The sequence below is a fragment of the Juglans regia genome, chromosome 9 (assembly GCF_001411555.2).
Source record: "Juglans regia cultivar Chandler chromosome 9, Walnut 2.0, whole genome shotgun sequence".
NCBI classification, from domain to species: Eukaryota; Viridiplantae; Streptophyta; class Magnoliopsida; order Fagales; family Juglandaceae; genus Juglans; species Juglans regia.
Genome location: NC_049909.1, coordinates 20,977,340 through 20,998,746, shown reverse-complemented (window position 1 = coordinate 20,998,746; position 21,407 = coordinate 20,977,340). Strand labels below are relative to the sequence as shown.

Below are 21,407 nucleotides of genomic sequence, written 5' to 3'. Positions count from 1 at the left end.
TTGGAAATTAATGCTGCTTTTCTTTTGATAGATTAATTAATAATTCTTTTTGGTTTTTCCTCTTTCTTATAGAATTATGAACACATGATCAGTCCATTCATCTTGGTACCGACATGTATCCAAATTTCTCGTTCATTCGTCCATTTCATATTGTTGTATAGTTCTGTGAACACGCAAAACTTTATAGCTAGGAGGTCCGTAGTACCAAAGCAAAGCGCCTAATGATCCTTTACCTACTGAATCAAGATTCAGTTTAAATGGCAAATCTGGTGCGGCATGATTAATGATTTTGAAGCCACTTCGTTTTCACACGGCCTGATCATCCACTTTTTATTTGACTATGATCGATCGACGTTGGCCGGCGTATAATTAATTACCTATTAAGAACAATGATACATATATATATATAACTAGTCATCTTTGAATCGAAAGAACAGCAAATTTGCTCAACCTGCATGTGCTGCTTAATTTATTGATGATTGTCATGTTTCCGATCAACCCCGGCCGTAGGCCAGGCGTGAGCTGCGTGTGTGTGTTTTTCATGATATCTCATGACCAAAAAGGAAAAAATAAAAACAAAGAAACAATATTTTTATTTAGAGCCAGCCAACCAACCAACCGAAGCAGATGAAAGGAGGCAATCCATGATCTACGTACTGTCGAAGAAATTAAAGTATACTCAAAGAGTACGTACTAGTAAAAGTTCTTGAGTCCATATATATATCAATACGGCCTGTCTATATAAGTAGCTGCTTAATTGTCATGATCTTATTTGATTAATGGGCAATATTTTTGGTCCGCAATTCAACGTCGTATATATATACAACAAACTTACTTTTCCGGCCTAGCTACCAACTTTTTTCTCCTTTTGGCATTTATAATACGACCTCTGATGCATGCGTCTTGTAGCTAGCTGGCTAGGACAAAAACCAACAAAATCTGGGTTTCATCCAAGAGATCAAGATATTCCACCCTTCACATGTCATATCCTTAGACCAGTACTTATTACAGGATTGATTTTTGCCAACCTTTCAATTTCTGAGAAAAATGGTCTCACTTCTAATTGAATGTTTCGATGTTTCAGTGGACCGATTGGTTCTCGAGTGTGTGCACGAAATTCGCTAATTAGATGCTTTTATATATACATACACATACATATTTATATATATATATATATATATATATATATCTGCTATATATTCCCATGTCTGAAGACTAATTATTAAAGACCTCCAATTAAGTCTATCATGACAAGCGTCGATCGAGCTGAATACTTTGTTTGGTTCTTTTTTTGTTATTATTTTAATTAGATCTAAACCTTAATGACGACTGCATTACTCTCTAGCTACGCAACTAGCTCCTCTAAGTAATATTATAATCCACTAATTTTCAATATTAAAGTAAGTATATAAATCAAATGCTCTGGTGCACGTTTATCTTTCATCGTTTTGGAAATTTCAATTAGGTAGCTAGTTTGTCACTTTTAGATGCAGTGCTTTGATGTTGCTGGATCCATATTCATGATGATGTGATTTTGGCTGTCTGCTCATGATCATCAGACTAAAGTGGCCGGATATATATATAGTTCATGTCTCATTGTAAGCTCAAAATTAGAACGTGTGCATGCATGGTTTATTTATGATCAGTCAGCATTATATATTTTAAAACGAGTGTGTGAGACTGGCATTAACTACAATTATAAATATCATTTTTTTTAATTGACAATATAATTTCTAAACTATGCATAGGTACGTAACCCACCATGCAGTTTGAAACATATATATATATATATATATAGAGAGAGAGAGAGAGAGAGAGAGAGAGAGAGAGAGAGCTTTTTTCTAAAATTTTGGAAGTACTGTACCTATGATCATCAGCACAATGTTTACGGTGATGATCAGCTTGATCACTAAAAAATGGATGCATGCATAATTGTATCATGCAGTGTGGCCAACCAGCAATTTGTTCGTTAAACATGCATGTACGATTTTGTTAACATATTTGAAATATTGTACATAATTAGCATCACACCAACATCCTAGTGAATCCATACAAAATTGCCACGTTTGCTGATCCCTTGCTACACGACATGTACGTGGGAAATACATGAACCTAATTCAGCTGCTCACGACATCAGAAAATCTATAGATTTAATAACTGCATGCTTGCGGCCCGCTGAGGGAACACCATTAAATTAAGGCCATCTGTCAATGCAATGTGAGATTTCGGGATTTGAGAACTTGTACGTGGTCGTGTTTGCATGACCAATACAATGGTTATAAATGGGAGAACCCAAGCAAGTCACGATGTAGTACACGTGGTTTTTATAATAGGTCATTAAGTATTGCATGTAAATAATTAAAGTAAAATAGCATATGCATGACTTCCCCACGATTCCTCATGATCTTCCTTATGGGTACGTGGTTCATATATACAAAACGTACAAAACCCAATATATATAGATATGTATAGGAAAAGAAAACATATAAAAAAATTATCTGTTACATGCAGTGGCTTGCAAGTAATTACATAATACTTTTCTATTTGATCATTTACACAAGCTGCATGCGTGGCACTGCAGAAGTGCACAAAGGCGCGCATGACGGAAAAATTGGATAAGATTCCTATTACGATCGAAGAACTTATAATATAATATAATATAATATATATGTATAGCAAGAGATAAATGGCCGGATCAGAATTGATCAGAGATCACGTACAAAGGTTAGAAGAGATGATGATCATGATCTAAACGTAACTTTTATATTAAGTGGGAAACTGATCAGTTATTGGGATGGATTGAGGGAAAAGGGTCCACATTGAACTATATATACCCACCTACCTACATCCCCTCACAAAGTCAAAAACCAACAAATTGGATTATCAACTACCCCGGCCGGCCCCCATTAATCTAGCCACAATATATTGTAAAACCTAACAAATTCATCACAATATATTGAGGAAATTAACTCACGACGACTCGTGATATATAGTACTAATTAATTAAGAGCAATTGTTCATGTTGATTCGAATTTCGAGGTGGGGTAGTACTCCCGCGCGCGGTTCTCCTGGCACGACACATGTTACAGCCAGATCATGAGATTTTACTCATCTGCATGTATATAGTACGTCTTAATCAACTATATATATGAATTGATATAAATTAAGGTTTCTCTGCAGATCAAATCATGTTATTAATTAAATGTTGGGAATTAATCTCATCTGTACGGCCAAATATAATTAATAACAATATAATTATTTGCATGATCAGGGTACGTGTATAGTATAGCTTGATTGGACTCTTGATTATTATTATTAAACTAATTATCATCATATTCTAACTTAGGTTAGAATATTATTAAGAATAATGTTAGGTACCAGATATGCATATATTTGTGGCCTCCGTCGAAGTTGCTAAAACCATTTTTGGGGGTCTTTTTTTACCAATTAGATTTGCACGCATGTATATTAGATCTATTAATAAAATTGAAGTTTATCAATAAGTTTGGAGTACCGTCTTCTTTCCAAAATATTTATATATATTAGATCTATTGAGTGGGGGCGCGCGCGGCCCTAGCATCAAGAATCATGTTCTTCAAAAATGCGTCAGCGAAGATCAGTTTAATTAATGGTTTGATTTTCTCTAATTCGATCGGTACTAATTGCATATGTGATCGATCGGATCATATTGAATATCCAATGAGAAAAGGAGAATATTGTCGAATCAATCAGTTCCACGTTAGGAGATCGATGTGATCATTCCGTTCCCCACGTTGAGCAAGAAAGAAATTGATTTTCCCACTAAATTTCTGGTTATGGAGACGTCGGGATTTATTAATTCAAACTTAGATACAATATGGCCGGATCGAGTTTAAGGCATTCGCGCGTTAAACTGTACAGGCGTCAATCTCGAAACAATTACAAGTATATTTTGTTGGCTTGCAGTTGGAAAGAACCAACAAAACTAAATGAGCGGTGCTATTTTGTCGCCGTAGATGACCGTACCGTCTAGTATAAATTATATATATATTTTTAATTTTTTAATTCAAATAATTTTTAAACATGTTTAAATATTTTTAAAGAATAAAAAGAAATATAAATATATTAATATATAGTCACTATTAAAAAAAATAAATTTAAAAAAAAAAAATGAACGGTCAAAATAAATGAATAAATTGAAAAGACAAAGTGGAGTTCTTCAAACTTATAAATTAGCACCACATGACGAATTGTTCTGAACATTGCCACGTGCTAGTAGCTAGCTAGCTGCATGCAGGGGCGGCTCAATATATTTTGTGGCCTAAGGCGACTATTAAATACATGACGCTTTAATTTAAAAATAATAATAATATTTAAATATTAAATAATAAATTTTTATTGAAAATTTATGAGATGCAAAAAAAAAATTAATATTATTTTGATTAATAATATCTATAAGTACTATAACAATTTGAAAGAAAATCTAATTTTTCTATAAATAGAATATTATCCCTTATTTATATATATACTTCTTTAAATACTTCATTTTAAAAATAAATAAGGCTATTGATATCAATATAAAAATTATATTTTATAATATATTCAAGAGTAATATATTATCATTTTGCTACTTCTATTTTAATTTCACTATTGTCTGGAAATTTTGTACATTTTGAGCAAGATGTTTTTTAGTAAAACTTCTATATTCTGTTTTTTTTTTTTTTTTACCAAATTTTACAAGGTAAGATTGATTTTATTTTAGACAAAAATATTTCCATCTTTTATGCTAATTAATATTTTTTCTATAGTTTATTTTTCAAAGTCATAATATATATATATATATTTTTTTCTTTTGGGGGGCCTTCTCAAGGTGGGGGGCCTTAGGCGGTGGCCTTAGTTGCCTACCCCTTGAGCCGGCCCTGGCTGCATGCATGCCTAAATTAACAAAATTCAACAAGATAATAATTTAGAATAATAACTACGCAAAGTAAGATCGATCGATCTCTTGACCAACGTGAATTCAATTATTAACCCATCCAAGCTAGCTAGCTAGGGCTTTAAGTGATCATCCTGATCTACACAAAGGGTTAATCAGGCGGGCGTTGTGTGTGGATGCGGAGAATAGTAGCAATCTGCAGAACGGCAGGCAGAACTATACCATATTCCACAACAAGAAGCAGGAGACGTAAACGTGGTGATGACGAAATGGGTGATGGAATGGTTGAGTAAGAGTGCAATCTGGAGTAGTGGGTTTGTGTAGGAAAATGAGAAGTACAAGTACAAATCTTTTTGGATGCTTACATGTAGCTCTGCCTTTTGAGTCTCCAATATTTCATCATCACCCATTTGTGTAGCAGCACATACGAGAGAAACCCCGTTTAATTAGTTCTCATGTCCCTTTCACAACCCCAATGGTGGTCCCCGATCCTATCTCTGTCTCTTTCTCTCTGTCTAATATATTTATGTTTTCAGTATGTTCATATTATATATATTACAACAATTTTTGCTAGGAAGGGTCGGGGTTTTTATATGAAGGTGGGTGTGGGGCTTTTGGATACTCAAGAACGAAATAATCAGCACTATTAATTGTATTAGATTAGCAATACTAGGCTAGCTACTGATATGGGGAGGCAACCTTGCTGTGACAAGCTTGGGGTAAAGAAAGGCCCATGGACGGCTGAGGAGGACAAGAAACTCATCAACTTCATTCTCACCAATGGCCACTGCTGTTGGCGTGCTGTCCCTAAGCTCGCCGGGCTCCGACGCTGCGGCAAGAGTTGCAGGCTTCGTTGGACCAACTATCTTCGCCCTGACCTAAAGAGAGGCCTCCTCAGTGAAGCTGAAGAACAACTGGTTATTGATCTTCATGCGCGTCTCGGCAATAGGTCACTCAAATTTCTTTGTTATTTACATGTTTCAATAATATCCTTCTGCATTATGTTGTGTTTGAGCACTTTTGAGCTTAAATGATTTGATTAATTAATGGTGTTTGGTGTGGAAATAATTCGTGTACATGTTCTTTTTACCTTAATGATACGTTAAAATAATAGTCTCATTGTGTGAGATACAAGCTTATATATATATATACAACTTTCTTGTCTTCAATCATAACGTTGAGAAAGATATAGATCAATAAATTCATTTTAAAATTATTTATTCAACAAGGCAACTTACAGCGGACGCATTTGACAAGAGCGCACACCCTTCGTCTGCTTAGTTTCATTCTGATGGCACGTTAACTTGAACAGGGCAAGGAAGGATTTTCGGATCATGTCATGGGTTTGAAAATGGAAGAATATCATCTAGCTAGCTTAACTGCCTATTGGTTGTTCAATTCACGGTGCATTATAATCTCCTTGTCTGATGTGCTAGCTTTCAGATGAAGCATCTATATTTTGTTTGCTTAAGATTCAAGAGCTAAATATCTTAGCAACAAAGCAAGCCATAATTAATATTGCATGTTAGTTGTTGACATTAAATTCTCTGCTATAATTGTGCTTCTGCTGATCATCATTTTTAATAATATTTTCTTCTTAGGTGGTCCAAGATTGCAGCCAGATTACCAGGAAGAACAGATAATGAGATTAAGAATCACTGGAACACCCACATCAAGAAAAAGCTTCTTAAGATGGGACTTGATCCCGTCACTCATGAACCACTTCATGATAAGCAACCTTTTTCCGAGGAAACGGCATCAACTGCTAGTCACTCGCAAGAATCGGCCGGAAACCACTGTGTGCCGGAGAACGAATACAGCATCATAAATTCAGAGAACAACTCCAGCTCACCAACCGAAAACTGTTCGAGCGATGTTCATGAGTCCCTTTTGTTAGACAATATCTGCAACAATAATGAATCTTTAGGGAACAGCTTGTGGATAGACGAAGTTCCCCTAGTCGATGGAGCATCGTGGGAAAACCAGCAGCCTACTGGGGAAGATATTTGCAGTCATAATCTGGGTTTTCCATCACTGGAGGATAATTGTTCATGGTTATTGGATTGTCAGGATTTCGGTATTCACGACTTCGGTTTCGACTCTTTCAGTACTGATATTGAATTAAACGTGTTAAACCCATGAATATTATACATGGGAGTAAAGCATTAGAACGTCGTACGTACGTAGATGCATCATGATGATACTGGAGTACTATTGATCATGATCATCATTCATGTCAAGTTGGTGTGAATTTTATCTATTGTGTTGCAGATCAAATATTCTTTGGAGGTGGAAGGTGAAGTACCTTGCCTCTTTTGAGGTCCCTCACCAACCAAAGTAAACAATAGTGCAAAAGGCAGGAATCATTAAAAATGTGATATTATTTGCTGATTCCTTATATAATTGATGTTGTAGTCTTATGTCGAAGGTAAGCCATGGACACAGTGAGCAATGTTTAGTGTTGTGTTAGTGAACTGAGTGGGCTACGTACGTCGATGTGAATATATATCCTTTTGTACATGCTGTAGTACGTGTATGTAAATATTATATCTAAGTTTCAGATAATAAAGAAAAAAAAGTTCATTTTGCTTTGTTTATAACATATTCTCTGACACGTACGTATAACGTTGATAATCAAAGACTGGGAATACCATTTTATCGAAATCAGTATCTTCAAAATCTCCTATAAAAAGCCATATTGTGTAATACTGATGATCTATCTCTTCCAAAATCTCTTTTAGAGTTATTTCATTCTTTGCATAGAGTAAACTATCCATATCATTTAAATAATAAGTGTTGAGAAATAATCTTGCATTGTTTGTAAACGAGATCTTATGCATGTTTATAAGAAATGAACAATCATCTCTTGTAGAATCGATTTTATGAGATAAGTTAGATTCATAAATTTTTCTAATAAAATCATTTGATTTGTAAAATTTAAATTAAATTTTTTTTTTCTAAATCAAATTACGTTGTTTTTTATTAAGTATGTCATTTTATTAAGTTGGAAGAATTTTAGGCAAGATAAAAGATCCGTGCACTAATTCTTTGCAGCAAATCATGGGGACAGAGCTGTTAGCCATATATAATCCTTTACTACAGGATGATCATCCCCCCGTTAATTTGGATCCATTTTAAACTAACATGCATTAAGGCGACTCTTTCAACAGTTAATAGTATTCAGCAATAATAGGACCCCACTCTTGGAATATTTTGCCTCACATTAACGACTTTCATGTTTTGTTTTTTTGTAAAATAAAAAAAAAGAAATACCCCGATTTTATTATTAATAAATACTAATTAAAAAATTACGCATCACAGTTACAAATTATCTGAAAAATTGACTTAAAACACAAAATTTGTGCATCTCTAGTCTCCACCATCATTGATCTAAAACGTCACAATGCCATAAATCTACTCAAGCTGGATCCCAACAACAACTCGACTAGTAGCTTCTTAGAGAACCACAAGCTGGGCAGCTTTTCTCAATTCTTCCACAAATTATGATATGCCACATCCGAACCCCAACTACCTGAAGATGATGATCTGGAGAATGTATGATTTGCCCGCCCCAGAACAAGCCCAAATTAATGTATATATGCAACATTAATAAAGCAGAATATTAATGCCTATAGTGAGATCATGAGATGGTTTTATATAAAAATTGAAAATTAAATAAAATATTATTAGAATATTATTTTTAATATTATTATTATTTTAAGATTTAAAAAAATCGAATTGTTTATTATATTTTATGTAAATTTTTATTTTTAAAATTATAATAATAAAATAAAACACTTTTAATTTTCGGATGATGATGGCATCACCCACGCACAATATTGCATGTGTTCTACAAAACAATATACTGGGCGGAAATAGTGTAAAAGTACTGACTCATGATCCTAGCTGTACACACGTACGTACGTACAGTTTATTCTGGCATGGGGCAGTTACCCAGCTCCTCACTGGTACAACTTATATAACAACGCCCTCATCGATCCCAACTTCCACAGCGGAAAAAACCCTAGCTAGCTAACTCGTGACAACCACATGCATGCTAATTAAGTTTACTATTAAGCGGAAAAACCCTCCCTAGCTAGCAAACTGATTACCGCACACTAAGTTAATTACTTTGTAATAGCTTACTTAACTATAATTAACTGATCATCACTTTGCTTATAAGGAAAATAAAACATTGTGCACTCTTCTGATTCTCTTTACGTACGCTAGCTAGCTAGCTAGTTTATATATGTTGGATATATATATATATATATAATATAGCCTGCAGTGCTCTATATATCTGTAACGCGTTATAACCGAATTACCCTCTGCAGATCAGGTACTACAAATATATATATTTCGTTAGTTAAGATAATTAGCCTTTATCATGTGTTTCATCATCAGTACATGACATGTTACATGCATCATTTTAAAACGAATATTAATGTGCCCAATTTTCTTATGATTTCATTCCAAATAAAGAGACTCAAATATTGGAAAATTTTGATTAAGAAATGAGGTTGAACAGTAGAGAAATCGGAGAAAATTAAAGTTCATTCAAGTTTTTATCCAATATTCTTGAGGGCCGGCCAGAGCAAAAGACACCGCGTCAAGTAGACTCTACGTACAATATAATTTATTATTGTCCTTATGAATTTTTTGTGTAACATTAATTAAATAATTCGATCGGTTAATCAACTCTGTGTCATTAATATAAAGATCGCATTATAATATTCGAAACAACGATCTACATAACCCAATATTTATATATATATATATATATATATATTCACGTTTGTGATTACTACTCAGTTTACAACTTAATCACTCATGTTAATTCACTGCATAATTATATATAGTACTGACCTAATAGTACTGTGCGTGTGTGTGTGTGTATATATACACACATACCATCTCTTGACTACAGTTTATTAAGATGATATAGTTAATTAATTAAGCGTGCTGGCCTAAGTTCTATCCTAAACGCTTCGATCTGATCATCGTGCTACACAGGCCGGCTACGCTTATTTTTTTATTAGATAATGTGTGTATATATATATATATATATATAATAATAATAATAATTAGCGGGTGACAAAGTCAAAGACTCAAAGTGGCCAGGAATTAATATACTCCATTGGGCATTGGGGATTTTTCTTTTTTTTTAGAAAAAAAAAAAAAGAAAAGAACTTGTCACATTTGTCATCATTCAAAGGACATCCGACATTCGATCGAGAACAAGTAAAAATATTAAAGAAATGAGAACAAAAAGGAAGGGAAAATAAATAAATAAAAGCTGATCATCTATTATATGATCCGCATGCACTAAATTGATTGCACTTTAAGCAACAATCACGATCGTGCAATCTCTCAACGACTGAACCCGATGTTATGGCCATTATCTTTAGTTCTAACTTTTAAAGTGTGGTTCATATTATAAGATTCAAAAGGCACTATACATTAATTAACGAGCAACTCATTCTGATTGTGAAAAAACAAGAACATCGTCGATATAAACGATGGTGATATATATATATCATTTCACGAAAGTAGCAATATTTCGCGATCGAGTTTTCTTAACCTAACCCAACTGAGAAATCATTTGTCGGGGGCAAGTGGAGGGTAGTACTAGCATACCCTTTTTTTTTTAAGATCTCAAAATACCTAGCTACGTTCTTTCTTCTATAAGCATATATGTGGTGCCATTTTTTACCAATAAAAAGAATAATAATTCTTTTAAAACGTCTTTACACCACATATCATCTACGTTGTATAATTTGATTTGAAATATAAGTTTTAAAATTTGAGTCTTACAAATCAAATCACACCATGTGGATCGTGTGGAATGTAATGCTTTTAAATAATACTACTCATAAAAAAGAATAAAATAGAAGAGTTTTACTGCTCATCATTCTTGTATACTACACACCATATTTATTTTTATTTTTTTATTTTTTATTTTGTTTTATTCTTTCTAACTAATTGAGTTTTTCTATTCATTATCCATCATATATCATACATTTAGAAAGATAAAAAAAATATAAAAATTATTTATAATATGTAGTGTAAGAATGATGAATATAATTTTTCAAAATATAAATATAAAAAGAAACATAAAATATTAGTCGTGGAATTCCAAAAACTTGACAAACAAACACAAGAAAGTATAGTTTTGTGCAAAGAAGAACAGCTAGGGCATGCATGCAGCCTGCCAGGTTAATGACAATTAATGCTAGCTAGTAGCTTTTGTTAATCTTAATAATTTGATCATGAGCGCATGCTTAGGCGCTCATCATTTACGATCCTAACGTACAATACTTTACTGCATATATATCGCCGGCATAAGTACTTGTTGGATTGGAGAAGCTAATTGGTGATCAGTCGGTGAGTACTTTGTAGATAACAACACTAATTAATTATTCTCTTACGAGAAAGTACTACTCTAATTAATTTGTCATGTTCTTGACTATATCCATCATTGCGACTTCTGATTAGACTATAAATCCCGCAAAAGATATTGTCGTTTGACGATTGTTTAATTATTGACACTATATCTAACACCTCATGCACTAAGCAGCTTTTTATATTAGTTCACGAAGAAATGCGAAGACACGTACACAGCTAGCTAGCAGCTGTTCACAATATCATTTTCACGTCACATTCGTATACGTGTTAATATATTAAATAAATAGTAAATTTTTAAAATAAATAATAATTTTATATGATATTAGAGTAGAGATCCTAAATTTAAATTCGAACTCTACACTCTATTCTATTTAATTAAATATTTTACTTGTTGAGCTACCCATTAAGAAATATTGTTAAGATATAAAATAAATAATAAAATTTAACTCTTCCCATCAACTTAAACTTTAAGTTTAATCTTTTAGTACAATTGGTAATTTAACAATATGAACATAACTTGCAAGTAATATACTGAAAATTTAAAATAAAAGTATATTAAAACGATAAAGCCGGTGTATATTTTGCATGCCTCCTATTATATAATATATATATAGTCCATAAAATAGGGCCACATAGTTAGAAAATTTAGTATGTGTTAATTAAAATATCAAATAAATAATAAAATATACTTATTTTTATTAATTTAAGTTTTTTAGATAAGTAATAATTTTATATGATACTAGAATAAATATCCTGAATCCGAACCCTCCTATGACATATATAACATTTAGTTGAATACTTACTATGTGCATATATAAATGAAGTTAAACAATTATTATTTCTTTATTTGGAAATAAAATAATTAAAGTAAGCCTAAGAAATGGGATGGGGGGACCCTGGTACCAGTCCTGCTCTATGGTAAGGTCATTTAGATCATTGTCTAAGATCTCATCCTATGCAAGGCATCCAAAAATAAAAGTGAGAATGAGGTGTTTTTTTAAAATTTGTAAAAATTAAAAATTAAAAACCATTTCATTAAATAAAACTTTAAATAATTTTTCCTTTTGTCATTATGTGTAAGGCCTCATAATATTAAATTTAATATTTAATACAATGAATTATTTATATTTTTAAATAATTTTTTTTACGATCTTATTAAATTGAGATACAAAATTTACATTGAGACATTATTTTAAATTATTTTATTAAATATAAATTAAAAAAAAAATTATTTCAAGATTTTAAATAAAATCTCATTTTATTAAAAATTTTAAAATATATTAATTTATATTTTATTATATTATAAATATAAATAACTAACTTAAATTTTGACTTAAGCCTCAATTTATATCAAGCCGCTTTTGAACCCTGCGCGGAAGATTCTCAATCCCAAGTGCTCACATATATATGCATGGTGGCCTGATGATCTGGGCTGACCTAAGAAAAGGATAAACTGCTGAGTGGAATGTTGCATCAATATAAATCATCATGTGACTCGAATGGGAGTACTGTTCTGTGAGCAATAGCTAGCGCTAGGGCTTACGTTCATCTAGTTGATGCTGCAGCTTTCAAGTGTGTTTTAGAAAAACATGAGGGACCCCAATACTCTTAAAGTCATTATCGATGGTTAATAAAGGTGCCTCCCATCTGATCCCGTGATGTGTATACACAACAGATAAAATGCGAAATTAGGAAAAAGAATAGAGGAAAATATCAATACTCCACGTACAATAATAAATACTCAGCAATACAAAAAATATATTCCGCAATTGATCTACATCATATATACATGAGTTTTTTTATTTTTATTTTTTATTTTTCTCTTAACAGATGTGTGATATAGGATTGCTTAAGTATAATAATGGTCAGTTTGGATTTCAAATCTATCTTAATTCATTTTATCTAATCGTTACAATATTTCTAAATTTTAATACAAAATTTAATAAAAAATTTAATTTTTTTAAATTTTAAATTAATAATAATATTAAAAATTAATATTCTAATAATATTTTATTTAACATTTAACTTTTATCTTAATTTAACTCAATTCAACAACTAGCTGGGGGTGTCTTTCAACTGGCCAGTTCAAAATTAGGAGGATAATGCGTGCATGTCTCTTGGCGACTGTGATTTAGGATAGGAAAAGATTACCTACTGCATGCATGTGTGGTTTAGGATAGGAAAAGATTACCTACTGCATCATGTCATGTGATGAGTGATCCTTTAAACCACCACCCCCCAAAAAAAGATCAGATGGTGATGCAAGAATAATTGGCATGCATAATTATTAGATTTCTAGTACCAATATTATCTGAATTTTGTATGATATAAACTTAGCTCGATTTCTCAATAATTACATCAGTATATACATAAAAAGAAATCTACTATTATATTTTTAATTTTCATCATTAATTTCATCGTCTACATTAATGTAGTATCAAATGATTAAGAAAATATTTTCTATTTTCTACTACTTATTTATTAATTATTTACGATATGATAAAAATATAATAATTAAAATAATTACAAACAACATTTCTCATACCTAAAATATAATAAAAAAAATGGTATCAACGAAACTTTTAATGGAATTCCGTATATAAATCATATTCTAGCGTGTTTGGATTCATGGACTTGCCCCTATATTGGGCCTTGCAATTTAGGTTTTGGCCCATTTAACTTCCACGGGTTCCACCTGCTTTCTAATGCATTGGGCTCAAGTCCACAACGCCTAATTTCGCAGGCCCAACCTAAAACTAAAAAGCTTTTGCACCTTCTAGTGTCCAGTGTGACACGGTCCACGGCCGAAAGCTCAACCCCCTAGTGCCAGAGCCGATTCCGATCGCTGCCGATTACTCCGGAGATTACTGGTTAGTTCCCTTTCTCTCTTTTTTCTGTTTTTTTTGTTTGACCAAAAACTGAAGTTTCTGAAAGGAATAATAAGGTTTTATGTCGTAATGTTATATGATTTTATCATGTTTTTTACAATTCTTATAATTCCAGAAAGCGCCGGCCTTGGTTGGTTCACGGGCTTTATGTTTTTCTGGTGTGCCCTTGTTATTTGGGAAAACCTATTTTCTTGGAATTTGCATGCCTTTTTCTCTTATTTATATTTATATTTTATAAAGGGAATAGGAAATGAGGGGTAGAAGTAAAGGAGCTTATTTTCTTGTGGGATCATTACTTTTAGTTAGGTTTAATTAACAATGAATAATCCAAATTTTACATTTTCATAGATTTGTCGATATATTTTTGTAAGAGATTTTTTTGCTGTCGAACTTGTCAATGAATTGAGGTGAGGATAATCATTTCGGTCCCGGGAGAGGTGGGGAAAGTTAATAGGTTACATGGTAGTAATTTCTTTCTTTTAGAAGATTTCGTAGAAGACGGATGTAGTTATCCGTTTGCATATCTGATGCCTATTATGTTAGATTTTGTAGCATGAATACCGATTGTTTCGACTATGGAAAAAGAGCATGTTATTTGATCTTCCAAGAAATCATAAACGGTGGATTCAACGTACATGGACGCCTAATGTTGCTAATTAAGCTCATTTTGCTAATTTTTGGAAAAGTAACTACGTAAGCTTTGGCTAGGCTTGGGGCCCAAAGGGGCTTCTTTCGATTTTCATAGGAGTTCAAGTACAAAGCTGTGTCAAGGAGTCTATATGTTGGATATTTTCACTTGGTTTGTTAAATTGGAAATGCCCAGTCCATGGTTCTCTCAATGCTATAGAACTGGACTCTTCTGAAAAAATATATATATATATATATATTTATTGTAGATAAACTTAGCACCTTAGCCTCCTCTGTCTGGCCATTATCAGCTCACCATTGCATATTGATGGTTTAAAGTTCCAATTGTGGTAAGTTTGATGTCTTCTAACATGCTAATTGGAAGTATGGGTTATCAAGTCTATCTGTGGATTGTAAGTTTTATCTGGATGGCAATTTCTCAGTTCTCTACTCTTGGCACAGTATTTTGTGTCTTTGTCAGATTACATTGAGCATCATGGCTTTAAGAATAGTGATTATTCAAAGTTTCCTTTGGTGATTTCTGAAGAAATTCATGGGCCTAACTCATCTCATAAAACCGGTTGTACAAGAGAGGATTGTTCATTGCTTATAAACATGCCCAAGACCTTGTCCACAGCCAATGTGAGATTATTCCTCAACATTCTCCCTCACCTGCTGGCCAGTATTTTTTCTGGTCCTTGTCACGGGGTAAGTAGTGTGGGCCCTCATTCGTCTTGTGGTAGGCTCTGATACCATTAAGAAATTTACGGGCCTAACTCATCTCATAAAACCGGTTGTATAAGAGAGGATTGCTCATTGCTTATAAACATGCCCAAGATCTTGTCCACAGCCAATGTGAGATTATTCCTCAACAATTTCTTTGTTTCCCGCGAGTAGCATGTAGCAACCATTTCTTGAAGGTATTATTTACTGACAAATGCAGGTTTATTCCCTCTTGTAGATATGCTGCTCTGAATGTTAGATTGTTGTGTTGGAGTAGACTGATGGTGTAACCACCTAAGTCTATGTGAGCCATGAACCACATATAGGATAGCCCACAAGCACACACACTAAGTGTGATTAAATGTCAATGAAAATCCACATTGGCGGTTAGCATTCATTTATCTGGTGAAGTTTTGGGCTGCAATAATTTTCTTTTTGGGAAACTGTGCTTTTAGTCAGTTGGATTTTAAGACTCAAGTTCTTTTTTTTTTGACATTATACTTGAGTTATGGCTTGTTTCTAATCTAATACCTGCGTTTTCAACTGATCAAAGAAAGATACATGTGTTATCATCTTCTATATTCAAATGGGAAATTGTCTTTCCCTATCTACCCTCAATTTACGTTTCTCTCTCATCTCTTCCTTCTCCCTTCTCCCTTCTCCCTTCTCCACCTACAGTGCAATGGACTTGGAGGTTGTCATGGCTCAACCTTCATGGCACAGCAACCTCCAACCTCCATGGCCATGGAGGTTCCCATAGCTCAACTTCCATTGATGTGGATGGAAAAGGGAGAGAGGAGGAAGAAAGGTTGAAGGGAGAGAGGGGAAATAGGAAGGCTTGAATGAGAAGGTTTTTTTTTCCATCACAGAACATTAGAAACTAGGGTCTTCTAACCCAAAGCACTGGGGTGTTTGACTTATTTTACCCAGTTATAGAAGTTTGTGTTTAATGAGAGCTCTCATCTCTCAGATTTACCTAACTACTGGTAATTTACCTATATTTGGTGCTTACAAAGAATCCTAGATTATTTGAAATAATGTTCAAACTGTACATTGAGCATAGGAATTAGGAAATGAGCAACCTGGCCTCCCTACTGTAATTTTTGTTCTCTAGTGGTTAAGCTTTTTCTTTCCCTAACATTAGGACTCTATCTTGAAAAAGTTACCCCCTCATTGTTAAAGTCGTTATGCATTTTTTGGACTTAAGTGATCATTTGTCACTCTATTTGTCATCGTGAGCTAGATAATTAATGAAATAATTCATTTCTGACACCCAGAGTGTAAAAAGAAAGTTTGCATTATATGTATCTAATCCAAGTTATCCAACACAATCACTTCTGTGGACATTTTCAGGTATATTGTGTGGGAATTTCTCTGTTATGGGCCATTTTTCAATTCAGATTAGCAGCGACCTTGTTAGTCGACTTGCTGATGACACTGAAAAGTTGAAGAAGAAAACTAAAAAATCTAAAGCTAAGGTGCCACGAGAGCCGAAGCCCCAAATTCATGAAAAGCAGAAGCAAATTACTGGTGATTCTGAAACATTCAAGGGGCTTTCTGCCACAGGATGGCCACAACAACCTCCGTTGTTTCTACCAGTAAACCCTCCAGCACAATCAGCGTACACAGAGTTGGATGCAGTTCGATCTGTCCTTCAAGATAGTGAGAGGGTTATTGAGACGTTGCAGAAGCAGGATGAGAACATGGTGCAGGAAGTGACACAAAGGGCTAGGGACCTCCGCGATAAGGAGTTCAAGCTTCCATACCAGAAGCCTATGCCCTGTTCCGCCGAGAATGATGCTTGGTTAGCATGCTACAAGGAGCATCCCGCAGACTTCCTGAGATGTGCCCCTCTGGTTAAAAACTTCGAAAGTTGTATTCGCAGAGCAAGGCAGCAAGTGAGTTCGGCAGAGAATTAGTGTTTTCCAGAAGAAAAATTTCTGGTGGCATACATGAGTGCAAGCTAATATCCAGTTTGAGTGACACCTAGATTTTTGCGGAAGGATTAAAAAAACACTCCTTGGTATCTCCGTTGTTGGATTGCTTGCTGTGTAGTGTCAATTCACATTTTTTGTTAAATCTTACCCTTGACATCTCTAAAATTTTACTTTTAATAACTCATACTCTCCAGTTCTGTTCATGAATGCAATGTAACATGTTTAGTGGAACTTTCACCTTCATCTACTCTAAATGATGTCGAAAAATGTCCTTCATTAGAAGGCTATCTGTTTTGACACAAGCCGTCCACGATATCACTGTTAGAAGAAACTATACACACACCAGTACCATTTCAGTAAATAGTAGGCCTGCTACCCGCATGGTGCCGGGCGGGGGGTGCCCTTCCCCGCACCCCGCCCCGCACCATGCGGGGTTGGGGATTTTCTCCCCGCCCCGGTGCGGGCGGGCGGGGGAAAAACCCCCATCCGCCCCGCCCCCCGCCATTATATTAAAAAAAAAAATTTTTTAGACCAAAATTATAATATAATTTAAATAATAAATTAAAATTTATAAATATAAAAAAATTTAAACTCATTAGAGTTAGATTTTGGATTGTTTTGGCCTCCTAGGCCAATCTTTATATAGGAGACCAATGCAATACAATAGTCATCCTAAAGCAATGTGGGACTTAGTCAATGACTTGAATATAATTTTAAGTCTTTTTATAAATTGTGTATATCTATATACAATATATTTATTTAATATATATAAATAAATTTTTTTTTTTAATGTGGGGCGGGGGCGGGGCGGGGCCCCGCTGGGGTCATCCCGCCCCCACCCCCGCTATGCCCTCTCTATGCGGGGCGGGGCGGAAGCCGGGTGGGGCAGCGGGGCCCCGCCCCCGCTGCCCACCCCTAGTAAATAGCCCTTGTTTTATTTTCGAAATAAAAAAGTGTAGAGAGAGACTGGACGAAGGCCATACACACGTCAATCGTGATGGACCCGCTCTACGAATGCGACGCAGTCACGCAGCAGTACCGTCGTTATCTATTGGGAAAAACTATTCTGCAGCCAACTTTGACCGCTAGTCAATTTTTTTTTATTGAGTGAGATTAAGAAAATAATTTTTAATATATTGATATATTATCTTTTTATTTTTTAAAAATATTTAAATATATTGAAAAAATGAAAAATTTAATTATAAGCGATTATGCACACTAATACGTGCATCCATTCAATATTATTGGTCAGAAAATAAATTTTATAAAAAATAGTACTAATTTAAATTTAAAATATGAATGTAACAACATTAGTACGTAAATTAGTACGTAAATTAGTACGTAACCTTGCTTGTACGTAACAAAACTCTTAAAAAATATGGTAAGAATGGGATGGCACAGTAGCTTATCTATTTCCACAACTACTTTTCTATCATATTGCAATGCATGCATGATGAACACGAATTATTGAAAGACTATTCCTTGAATGGATGGGAATGTGCCACCAAGTTGATGCTCTTTTCACAACCTTATCTTCATCTATGACCACAAGAATCCTTCTTGCTGTACATTATATACACTAGAAATGTAGCAAAGATCTTCTGCATAGAGCATTCAAAACATTGAGACATGGGCTTGCTCTTAGCTTCTTAACTTTCAATTCATTCACAAAGCCCAGCATGTCGAATACAGTTTCTGCTACGTCTTCGGAATTGTGGGGTGCTAGCGATGGGAAAGACAAACTTTCTAGAGCAACTCTCACTGCTTTACTGTCCACAGTTGCAGTGCTCTGGTTCCTATGGAAAGCCAAGAAATCAAGAAATGCAAGGCCACCATTGCCACCAGGTCCCCGAGGCTTGCCACTGGTGGGGTACCTGCCCTTCCTAAGGGCAAACCTTCATAGGCAATTTGAGGAACTGGCCGAAATATATGGTCCTATCTACAAGGTATGGCTTGGAAAAAAATTGTGTGTGGTGGTGAATTCACCATTGTTAGTGAAAGAAGTGGTTCGTGACCAAGACGCAATATTTGCAAATCGTGACCCTCCCATAGTTGTTCTGGCTTCCTCATTTAGGGGAGCTGATATTGCCTATTTACCGTATGGTCCTGACTGGAAGAAGTTGCGCAAGATATTTATTCAAGAGATGTTGAGTAACACCAATCTTGATCGTTCTTATGCTCTCCGCAGAGAAGAAGTTAGGAAATCTATAAAAAATGTATATGAAAAGATTGGCACCCCCATAGATTTTGGGGAACTGACGTTTCTGACGGTGATTAGCGCCATCATGAGCATGTTGTGGGGTGGGACGAAGGGAGGAGTGGAAGGTGTGCATTTTGGGGCTGAGTTGAAGACTTTATTGGCCGACCTGGTCGTGGTATTTGGAGCACCAAATGTTTCAGACTTCTTCCCAGTGCTTGCAAGGTTTGATTTACAAGGGTATGAAAAGCGAGCAAAGAGCATTTTCGAATGGATTGAGCGCATTTTTGATTCTGTCATTGAAAGAAGGAGAAATTTGGTTGGGGCCAAAGAAGAAGGGTCAGGGTCACGAATGAATGAACAGAGGAAGGACTTTTTGCAGATTCTCTTGGAGCTTACAGAGCGTGATGATGCTGCAACATCACTTAGCATCACCCAAGTCAAGGCCGTGCTTATGGTATGTCCCAACTTTCCACTCTCTGCTCCATTAATTTAGCACCAATCAGGAAGCCTAGCCTAGACACTTTCCACTGATACCATGTCCACCTAGATTTAGACATAAGATTTTAAACGGGAACAAGTCATTCAATGCAAAACATAAAGAGTACTTGAGTCATTTATCTGTTTCTAAAAAAGTATCACACTGACAAAATGAAATGATGTTTATTATTTGTCGCTTGCATTGAGTATCTTGTTCGATTTGTTTATACATAGGACGCAATGTTGGCAGCATCAGACACCACAATAACAATGGTGGAATGGGTGATGGCAGAGCTAATGGAACATCCAGAGGTAATGGAAAAAGTATTAGAAGAACTAACAGAAGTTGTTGGGTTGGACAACTTAGTCGAAGAGACTCATTTGCCCAAGTTACGCTATTTAGATGCTGTCATCAAAGAGACTTTCCGTTTGCACACACCTCTTCCTTTCATAGTACCTCGTTGTCCAAGCCAATCTAGCACTATTGGTGGGTACTGCATACCCAAAGATACTCGGGTTATGATAAATGTTTGGGCTATACACAGGGACCCAAAGATATGGGACAGTCCATTGGAATTTCAACCTGAGAGGTTCCTAAATAGCAAGTGGGATTATTCAGGCAACAACTTCCACTATCTTCCGTTTGGATCAGGGAGAAGAATATGTGCAGGGATTCCACTGGCTGAGAGGATGCTCGTATACATCATGGCTTCGTTTTTACATGCTTACGAGTGGAAATTGCCACAGGATACAGAGCAAGATTTGTCAGACATATTCGGTCTTGTTGCTAAGAAACTGAACCCAACGATTGCAATTCCAACGCCAAGGTTATCCAGATTGGAGCTCTACACTAAAAACATATGAGAAGTAGTAGAGTTGCATTTCTTTTGTCTTTACCAGTGGGTTAGTACTACATGTAACATCTGTGTACATGAACGTAAGACCTTTTTCATTTCTGCATGAACATAAAAGTTAGCCTTTCCAACCTGATGAACAAATCATAGAATCATCTTCACACACACACACATATATATATGTATGTATGTATGTATGTATGTATGTATATATTTCCTTTATATGTGAGGGAGGCACATGTACAACACCCAATTGGACTTAGAAGAAAGGGCAGTACTGCTATCTCTAACTCCAAGTTTGAAACTTGGACTGGCCCTTGTAGCAGTTTGATGCTGTGTACTGTGGTTCTCATATAACAAATAAAGTTATTTTTTGGTGAA

The 21,407-nt window shown here is 34.8% G+C and overlaps 3 protein-coding genes across 3 annotated transcripts; all 3 read left to right on the top strand.

The window, feature by feature from the left end:
- Positions 1-5,469: 5,469 nt before the first annotated feature.
- Positions 5,470-7,464, top strand: LOC108999101 (protein ODORANT1-like). The gene is made up of 2 exons (XM_018975899.2): positions 5,470-5,864; positions 6,517-7,464. The coding sequence occupies exons 1-2, from the start codon at positions 5,602-5,604 to the stop codon at positions 7,055-7,057; spliced, it is 804 nt and encodes a 267-aa protein (XP_018831444.1). The 5' UTR covers positions 5,470-5,601; the 3' UTR covers positions 7,058-7,464.
- A 6,656-nt stretch (positions 7,465-14,120) lies between these two features.
- LOC108999164 lies at positions 14,121-17,738 on the top strand. Its single transcript, XM_018975964.2, has 2 exons — positions 14,121-14,190; positions 16,912-17,738. Exon 2 carries the CDS (start codon positions 16,938-16,940, stop codon positions 17,475-17,477), a length of 540 nt encoding a protein of 179 aa, XP_018831509.2. The 5' UTR covers positions 14,121-14,190; positions 16,912-16,937; the 3' UTR covers positions 17,478-17,738.
- Positions 17,739-19,092: 1,354 nt separating this feature from the next.
- LOC108999162 (labd-13Z-ene-9,15,16-triol synthase, chloroplastic-like) lies at positions 19,093-21,407 on the top strand. Its single transcript, XM_018975957.2, has 2 exons — positions 19,093-20,149; positions 20,407-21,407. Exons 1-2 carry the CDS (start codon positions 19,175-19,177, stop codon positions 21,034-21,036), a joined length of 1,605 nt encoding a protein of 534 aa, XP_018831502.1. The 5' UTR covers positions 19,093-19,174; the 3' UTR covers positions 21,037-21,407.